The 9635-nt window shown below is 42.3% G+C and overlaps 1 protein-coding gene across 5 annotated transcripts in view; it reads right to left on the reverse strand.

Moving 5' to 3' along the window:
• dglucy (D-glutamate cyclase) overlaps positions 1–9635 on the reverse strand; it is a 123253-nt gene that overhangs the window by 61274 nt on the left and 52344 nt on the right. For all 5 annotated transcript variants that reach the window (XR_006312687.1, XM_043696939.1, XM_043696936.1 and 2 more), the window contains exon 2: positions 2201–2312. Coding sequence is in view for 4 of the 5 variants with exons in the window: in XM_043696939.1 (XP_043552874.1) it covers positions 2201–2312 (112 nt within the window). In the remaining variant the exon portion in view is untranslated. The remainder of the gene's footprint in view (positions 1–2200; positions 2313–9635) is intronic.

Consider the following 9635-nt stretch of genomic DNA (forward strand, 5'->3'; position numbering starts at 1 on the left):
AATCTGACTTAGTCCCATTTGCCAGCTTTTGGCCTATATCTCTCTAAACCCTTCCTATTCATATACCCATCAAGATGTCTTTTACATGTTGTAGTTGTACCCACCTCCACTACTTCCTCTGGCAGTTTGTTCCACTAATCAATACCCTCTCATGAAAAAGTTACCCCTCTGGTCTTTTTCAAATCTTTCCCCTTTCACCTTAAACCTATGCCTCTAGCTTTGGACTCACCAACCTTAGGAGGGGGGGGGGGGTGAGAAGTAAACGATAGATGGGGTTAGAACTCAAAAAGACAAAGAACAGTTGGACAGACAAAGGAGTGGATAATGATCCAGCTAGGAGGATGAATAGCCATTATTGGACTATTAATGGCTAACATTGGCTTAAGACATACTGCTGCCAATGAGCTCAATGTGTTTTCACACTCACTTTGAACAGAATGTCAGTGAAACAATGCCACCTGTCCCAACAGCCTCGGATGCACCCATACTTTGATTACTGCCATAGATTTTAGATCGGCCTTCTTAAGAGTGAATCCATGGAAAGCCTCAGGCCCGGATGGAATCCTCAGTCATGCACTCAGATCCTGTGCAGGAGTATTTGCAGACATCTTCAACCTCTCCTTACTATGTTCTGAAGTTCTCAAATGTTTCAAGAAGATGGCCATCATCCCAGTGCCAAAGAAGAATCAGTAGCGTGCCTCAATGACTACTGCTTAGTGGCTCTGACATCCATTATAATGAAGTGCTTTGAGAGGTTGGTCATGGCACATATCAACTCCAGTCTCCCAAACTGCACTGAACCCTTGCAATTTGCCTAGCGGTGCAACAGGCCCATGGCAGACGCCATCTCCCTGGCTCTACGCTCATCCCTTGAACATCTGGACAACAAGGATACCTATTACAGGCTCCTATTTATTGACTACATCTCCATCTTCATCACCATCATTTCAATAAAACCCATCTCCAAACTCGAGGACTTAGGTTTCTACTCCCCCCTTGACTGCCTGACCAACAGACGGCAGACAATAAGGATAGGTGACAACACCTCTACGATAACCCTCAACATCGGTGCCCTGCAAGGCTGCACTCAGACCCCTACTATACTTCTTCTTTACGTATGACTATGTCGCCAAATTCTGCACTAACTCCATTTCCTAGTTTTCTGACTACACCACTATTGTAGGTTGGATCTCAAACAATGATGAGGCGGAGTACAGGAAAGAGATATTTTGCTTCGCGGCATGGCATAGAGACAATAATCTCTTCATCAATGCAATCAAAATGGAGGAGCTGGTCATTTACTTCGGAAAGTGAAGTGAAGTGTAGGGCATGCCTCTGCATCAATGGAGCTGAGGAGGAGATGGTGGAGAGCGTCAGGTTCCTGGGAATGACGATCACCAACAATCTTTCCTGGCCCACCCATATTGGCACTATGGTCAAGAAAGCACAATACCTCTACTTCCTCAGAATGTTGGCTGAGAGATTTTGTGGCATAGTGGCAGTGTCCCTATCTCTGAAGCAGGATGCCTGGATTCAAGACCTGCTCCAGAGGTGTGTTGATTAGAAAATATCAATCATGTTTGCTGTTTAACAGGTTCCCGTACCAAAATCAGCGGCCACATTTGCCTATCTCAAAATAGTAACTGCACTTCACAAAAACAATGTACACCATTGTCTGCAAATGTTTTAGGATGCCCCATGGACGAATTTTGTTGAGAACCATTCTTTCTTTAAGCTGTTGGGGGAGCTCTAGCCGACCTTTTGCCTGCACAAAGCTCAGATCCTCCTCCCAGAAACATGGGTGCTCACGTTAAAAATAATTTTTTGTATAACTTTGTAAATTCTGATGCAAATCCATTTTTTTTCCAGCTAAGGCTGAAGTGACCGTGTGACTTAACAGCTGCAACTGGGTGTAATGGGCTGCACCCTCTGCCTTTAATGGGCTGTCTGTCTCCTCTCAATCCATCGGTAGAGATGTTCCCCTACCCTACTCTCACCTCTCAATTCAAAAGTATTTAAGGATGATCTGGGTGGCTTGATTTGAGTGCAATGTCAGCAGGCGAAGATCAGAGATCATTGGCAGAGGCAGACTACTTTAAAATCCCTGTTCTTTCTCTTTGTATAAAATTTTCACTCGGGATTAAGAGGTGTGGGGTTGCTGACACAAGTGTGGATACGGGAATATAGAGGGGAGAAGTACCTTGGGACATCCCGGAGGTGGCCGAACCTCTCAGTAGTCCATTTCGGATCAACTCTCTGGCCGAGGCCGGCAGCACAGACTTCAGGAAGCCAGCATTCAGCATTGTTGAGCCCTGTTGAACGTAAAAGCAACAAAAAGTATGCAGTGTGCTTCTAAAGGAATAAATGACGGCATTTTAAACAAAAAATAATCAGTAAGAATCACGATTGCATTGCTTTCAACTCCAAAAATATTAAAATAGATTGACACCTTGTTTGCAACCTCTGAGTTTACACCTAATTAACACTCCCATTGGTTTATGGGAAACAGAGGACCTTTGATTGGCTGAATGTTATGTTTCAGTTCAAATTCGCAAAATATACATCTCAGTTTTTAAAAATGCACTTTAATAGTCAGTGCTGGACACCCCCCACAACGCTGTTTGGGAGGGAGTTCCTTCTTAAGACAGTTCTTCTTCCAGTCTTACAACAAGACCATGATGTTTCTTTTTCCAATACCTCTCATTCCTCTTCTTCATTCTTTTTTTATCTAATTATCAATATTACATCTTTACACTGCACCCAGCTTCTTTTGATTCTCTTAATATTCACAAACACTGCCCATATAAATGATATAAACATACCCAGAACAACTACAAAACTGGCAATATGGAAAACAACCCAGGTATGTTCTGCCCACAAAAAAAAAATGCAGCCTAGGCAATTACTGCCCTATTAGTCTCCTCTCAATCATAAACAAAGTGATGGAAGTTCTCATTGACATTGCTTTCAAATAGCCACTGCTCAGTAATAACTTGTCCATGATGTCCCAGGCACTCAACTCCTAATCTTATTACAGCCTTAGTCTAAAAATGGAGTAAAGAGCTGAACCCCAAAGATGAGGTCAGAGTGACCGCCCTTGACATCAAGGAATCTTTCAAATAAATATGGCATCAAAATAGTCTGGAGCAATGGAAATCAGAGAATAAAATCTCCACTGCTTGCAGACATACATAGCATAAAGCAAAGATGGTTGTGTTTGTTTGAGATTAATTATCTCAGCTCCATAACTAAATGACTTCCTTGGGATAGTGTTCTAGATCCAACTATCTTCAGCTATTTCATCAATGACCTTCTCTCCATCGTAAGTCAGAAGTGGGGACGTTTGCTGATGACTCCACACTATCTACAACTTCTCAGATACGGAAGCAGTTGGTGCCCAAATACAGCATGGTCTGGGTAACATCCAGGCTTGGGCTGACAAGTGGCAAATAATATTCATGCCACGGAAGTGGCAGGCAATGTTATCCTTAAGACAAGAGAATCTAACTGACTCATTCTTTTATGCTGAATGCATTACTATCACTGAATTCTTCACTATCAAAACCGAGGGGTTGCTATTGACCAGAAAATGAACCAGACCAGTCATATATATTTTGTGGCTTCAACAGCAGAGGCTGAGAATGCTGTGATGAGTAATTCACCTCCTAACTCCCTAATGACTGTCTACAATGCATAAGTTAGGGATGTGATAGAATTCTCCAGTTGTCTGAATGGGTGAAGTTCCAAGAACATGCAAGAAGTTTGACACCATCCAGGTCAAAGCAGCTGCTTGATTAGCACTCTATCCACCACCTTCCATACCCACTCCCTTTACCAATGATGCACATAACAGCTATAAGGATTGCAGCAACACTCAAGTTACATCACATTTTAACATCACAGCTAATTTTACTACCTAGAAGGACAAACATAACAAATGCATAGGAACACTTATTGGGTAGGCAATAGCCTTGTGGTATTATCTCTGGATTTACTAATCCAGAAACTCAGCCAATGTTCTGGGGACACAGGTTCAAACTCCCACCATGGCAGATGGTGTAATTTCAATTAAAAAAAAAACCTGGAATTAACAGTCGACTTATGACCATGAAACCATTGCCAGAAAAACTCATCTGTTTCCCTAATGTCCTTCAGGGAAGGAAATCTGTCATCCTTATCTGGTCTGGCCTACATGTGACTCCAGACCCACAGCAATTTGATTGATTCTTAACTGCCCCCTGAGCAATTAGGGATGGGCACTGAATGCTGGCCCAGCCAATGAAGCCCACATCCCATAAATGAATTTTTTAAAAACCACCTCTATATTCCCCTCCAAGCCACACACTCTCTTGCCTTGGAACTATATCACCATTACTTCACTGTCATTGGGTCAAAATTTTGGCATTTTCTCGATAACAGCATTGCAGTTTACTTCCATGTGAAAGACTGTAGTAATTCAAGAGGACAGCTCACTATCACCATCTCAAGAAGAATTGGAAATGGGCAATAAATGTTAGTTTAACAAGCAAAACCCATACACCATGAATGAATAAAAAAAAAATCTTGCATCCATCTGCACCAGGTTTGCCAACTCTGGTTGGAAACATGTTTCATACAATAACATAACATTCTATCCACATGACAGCTGACTATGTGATGCATAATCACATGACATTTGATTGTGAAGCATTTATTAATATGACTTCTGTAAGTTCATTTCATAAATCCTCATTTCAGACACAACCACCTACAAAACTCCATTCTAGACATTCCTAAATGTTAATTGTGTAGGTTCTTTGTGTCTTGATACTTACTTCAGAGTCTTATCTTTCTATTCATTAAACCATATAATTATATCTCCCCCAAGTATTTTGCAGTTTCCAACTAAAAGTACCTTCTTACCCTTTCTTGCTGAAACAATTAACTAAAGGCATTGTCCTCAAGATTTTTTTAATATTTTCAACCCCATCATCTCTCCCCAAAGTCTATTTTATACAGATTCAAATGGTGTGGAGATCTCATGATTTTTCCTGCGCTGGTCACCTGAAATGAAAATCATAGAATCCTTGCAGTGTGAAACAGGCCATCTGGCTCAATAAGTCCACTCCAACACACCAAAGAGTACCCCACCCTGACTCATTTCCCTACCCTATTATTCTACATTTACTTCTAACTAATGCACATAACCTACACATCCCTGAACACTATGGGCAATTTAGCATGGCCAATTCACCAAACCTGCACATCTTTGGATTGTGGGAGGAAACCAGAAGAAACCCATGAGTCACAGGGAGAATGTGCAAACTCTACATAGACAGTCGCTCAAGGCTGGAATCAAACTCGGGTTCCTGGCGCTGTGAGGCAGCAGTATGCTGCTCTAAAATGGTGTAGGAAGGTATTGGCTGAAGCTCATACACCAAAAGGCCAGGTAGCCTGTAAGCTGCTGCATTGGGATGGAGACAGTTCATCAAAGGGCACCATGTCCACTTGACTGAATATGAATTGTTTATATATCTTCCTCGATACTTTCTGAAGAGAAGATTTGTCAATGAAATATTACTGAATGGTGGAGTTGTACCATATAGATGAAATTGCAATAGAACTGTAACATCTTGAGATTTCCATACTGCATTTTCAATTCTAGAGTAAAGAGAGGAGTGAAATAATGAGAAGACAGCAGAGTGTAGATTCACTTCTTCAGAGGGGACCCAGCAAGGAATGCAAGGAATCAACATAGATCTTTTCAGACAGTTTGCAGCCAGGACTGCTTGAATTGCAACAAAAACAGACATAGCTGGAGAAACTCAGCAGGTCAGGCAGTATCTGTGGAGACAAAGCAGAGTCAATGTTTCAGGTCCAGTGACCCTTCTTTAGAATGTGTCGAGCTTTTTCTGTTTTTGTTTTGGATTTCCAATGTCTGCAGTTCTTTGTTTTTTGGTCTGCTGAACTGCAACTGCTGTTGCCACAGATCATTCCAGGCAAAAGAATGAGATAAGAGGAACTTCAGCATTTCCTGTCACATCTGATAGTATCTCTGGATCGCTAGATGAAGATAAATTCATAAGGTGGCCCTGTATGCTGACTCATGAAATATCGAAATGACCACCTTTGAAGCTGAAAGTACTTCAAATTACATCACTTTTTCAATATGTTATGCTTCCTTAGTTACATTGTAGTTCAAAGAAAGTGGTTTGACCACAAAATTTGGTGAAGGATTCTGTTCTGTCTGAGCTGGAAGCGTATCAGAAGAATGTTGCATCAAAAATTAGTTGGGTACAAATAGGATCCACATCTAGATCTGATAATAACATGATATCGGAGTATATCGCCTGGTTAGAGTCTCAGAAGAAGAAAAAGGCTCATTCCCTTCTAACACAATTGGAAAGAGATCAGATAGCTGATCAAACACTTGGAAACACTGACAAAGCTATTTGTAAAACATCATCCAATCTTCTTGCCATTAAACAACAGACGTCAGAGAAACATAGAACATAGAACTGTACAGCACAGTACAGGCCCTGCGGCCCTCAATGCTGTGCCCACCTTTTGTCCTATTCTAAGATCAAACCAACCTACATACCATACATTTTACTATCATCCATGTAGAGTTGCTATCGAAGAGTTGCTTAAATATCCCTAATGTATCTGACTCTACTACCATAGCTGGCAGTGCATTCCATGTACCCATCACATTCTGTAAAGATCCTACCTCTGACATCTCCCCAAAACTTTCCTCCAATCACTGTAAATTAATGCTCCCTCATGATAGCCATCTCTGCCCTGGGAAAAAATCTCTGGCTATCCACTCTATCTATGCCTCTCATCATCTTGTACACCTCTATCAAGTCACCTCTCATCCTCCCTTGCTCCCTCAACCTTTCTTCATAAGACATGCCCTCTAGTCCAGGCAGGATCCTGGTAAATCTCCTCTGCATCCTCTCTAAAGCTTCCACATCCTTCCTAAAATGAGGCGACCATAACTGAACACAATATTCCAAGTGTGGTCTAACCAGGACTTTATAGAGCTGCTGCATTACCTCCAGGCGCTTAAACACAATCCCCCTGCTAAGAAAGCTAACACACCATATGCCTTCTTAACAACCCTATCAACCTGGGTGGCAACTTTGAAGGATCTGTGGACATGGACCCCAAGATGCCTCTGTTCCTCCACACGGCCAAGAATCTTGCCTTTAACCCTGTAGTGTGCATTCAAATTTGACCTTCCAAAATGAATCACTTCACACTTTTCCAGGTTGAACTCCATCTACCACTTCTCAGCCCAGTTTTGTTTCCTATTAAAGTCCCGTTGCAACCTACAACAGCCCTCCACACTATCCACAACTCCACCAACCTTTGTGTCATCAGCAAATTTACTAACCCACTCTTCCACTTCCTCATCCAAGTCAAATGGGAAAGCTATGGGAAACTTTCATGAATTGTCATTCAATTTTCTTTAGACAAAACCTCATGTTCCTGGAGAAACTAAAGCAAAGCCTCACAAAATAGAACATAATCATGAATTAGGCATGGAAATTCTTCACAGAATGGAATATAAATTTTGACTTAAAATGTTTCAACCTGGGCTGGAACATTTGCTGTACAAGACCTGGTTGGTCGCAGTTTGCAACTCATAAATAAATAAATGAATGACGTAAATAGGACCTTTAATGATGTTCCTATAATAGGTAAGTGTTGCTTCAAAATAATCTTTAACTTGAGGGACCAATCACAGAATTCATAGAATCTCTACAGTGTGCAAACAGGCCATTCAGCCCAACAAGTCCAGACCAACCCTCCAAAGAGTAACCCATCCAGACCCATTGACCCACCCTATTACTCTACATTTACCCCTGAGTAATGCACCTAATCCACACATCCCTGAACACTATGGGCAATTTAGCATGCCCAAATCACCTAACCTGCACATCCTTGGACTGTGGGAGGAAGCCAGAGCACCCGGAGGAAACCCACACAGAAAGGGGGAGAATGTGCAAATCCAGGGCAAAATGACCTTTTCAAAGTGACAGCATCGTCATATCCAGAACTGGGCCTAAATGTCAGGGGGTGCCTATTTAAGATTGAGATGGTAGAGACCCTGTCTGAAGGCCATGACTCTGTGGACTGGGACTAATGCCCTTTCGTTGGGGGGGAGGAATGGGGTTATTTGGAAGAGTGGTTGGGGAGGATTTAAACAAGTGTGGAAGGGGGATGGGAACCAGAGGAGTAGGGCAGTAAATGCAGGAATTGAGAGAGAGTTAGAAACCAAGGCAAACATGACTAAGAACAGGCAGGGAAACGTTGCTGAAAAGAGCAGCGGAGGTGGTCTGAAATTCATGTGTTTCAATGCGAGAAGCATAATAGGCCATTAATTACAGCTTTGTTTAGTACTTGGAACTATGACATTATTTTGATTTCAGAGACTTGGCTAAAAGGGGGACAGGACTGGCAGCTGAATGTCCCAGAATTCAGATGTTTCAGGTGTAATAGGGAGGTAAAAGAGTGGGGGAGTTGCATTACTGGTAAAGGAATGTCTCACAGCTGTACTGAGGGAGGACCCATCAGAGGACTCAGAAGGATACGGCTTCTCAGGCTCTGGATTTCAACTTTTAATGGTCAAAGTCTCACACTGTGAAGCCACTCTAAGCTGTCATAGTAATATCTGCTCCTGAATCAAGAAACAAAATTATCAAAATAAGTGACTTTCAATATTAGTAACTAATAATTCTAATCCATTTCATAACCTTGTAGTTTATAGCCAGCAATATTTACTTGAGTAAAGAAGTAACTTTCATATCTTCTGTTTCTTTCTTGTTAAATTGCTGAATTCCCATTTGCTCTGGGATATGATCTGTATCATGAAAGTTTGATACAAATTTAGGCCAGAATTCTTAGTAACTGATAAACTGTGTTTGTTATTTCTCTGTATAGAGTCATAGAGATGTACAGCATGGAAACAGACCCTTTGGCCCAACCTGTCCATGTCGACCAGACATCCCAAACCAATCTAGTCCCAACTGCCAGCACCCGGCCCATATCCCACCAAACCCTTCCTGTTCATATACCCATCCAAAAGCCTCTTAAATGTCGCAATTGTACCAGACTCCACCATTTCCTCTGGCAGCTCATTCCATACACGCACCACCCTCTGTGTGAAAATGTTGCCCCATAGGTCCCTTTTATATCTTTCCCCTCTCACCTTAAACCTATGCCCTCTAGTTCTGGACTCCCCAACTCCAGGAAAAAGACATTGCCTATCCATGCCCCTCATAATTTTGTAAATCTCGATAAGGTCACCCCTCAGCCTCCGACGCTCCAGGGGAAACTGCCCCAGCTTCTCCCTATGGCTCAATTCCTTCAACTCTGGCAACATCCTTGTAAATCTTTTCTGAACCCTTTTAAGTTTCACAACATCTTTCCGATAGGAAGGAGACCAGAATTGCACGCAATATTCCAACAGTGGCTTAACCAATGTCCTGTACAGCCGCAACGTGATCTCCCACCTCCTGTACTCAATACAGTGGGCGGCACGGTGGCACAGTGGTTAGCATTGCTGCCTCGCAGCGCCAGAGACCCGGGTTCAATTCCCGACTCAGGCGACTGACTGTGTGGAGTTTGCACGTTCTCCCCGTGTCTGC

The sequence above is a fragment of the Chiloscyllium plagiosum genome, chromosome 10 (assembly GCF_004010195.1).
Source record: "Chiloscyllium plagiosum isolate BGI_BamShark_2017 chromosome 10, ASM401019v2, whole genome shotgun sequence".
NCBI classification, from domain to species: Eukaryota; Metazoa; Chordata; class Chondrichthyes; order Orectolobiformes; family Hemiscylliidae; genus Chiloscyllium; species Chiloscyllium plagiosum.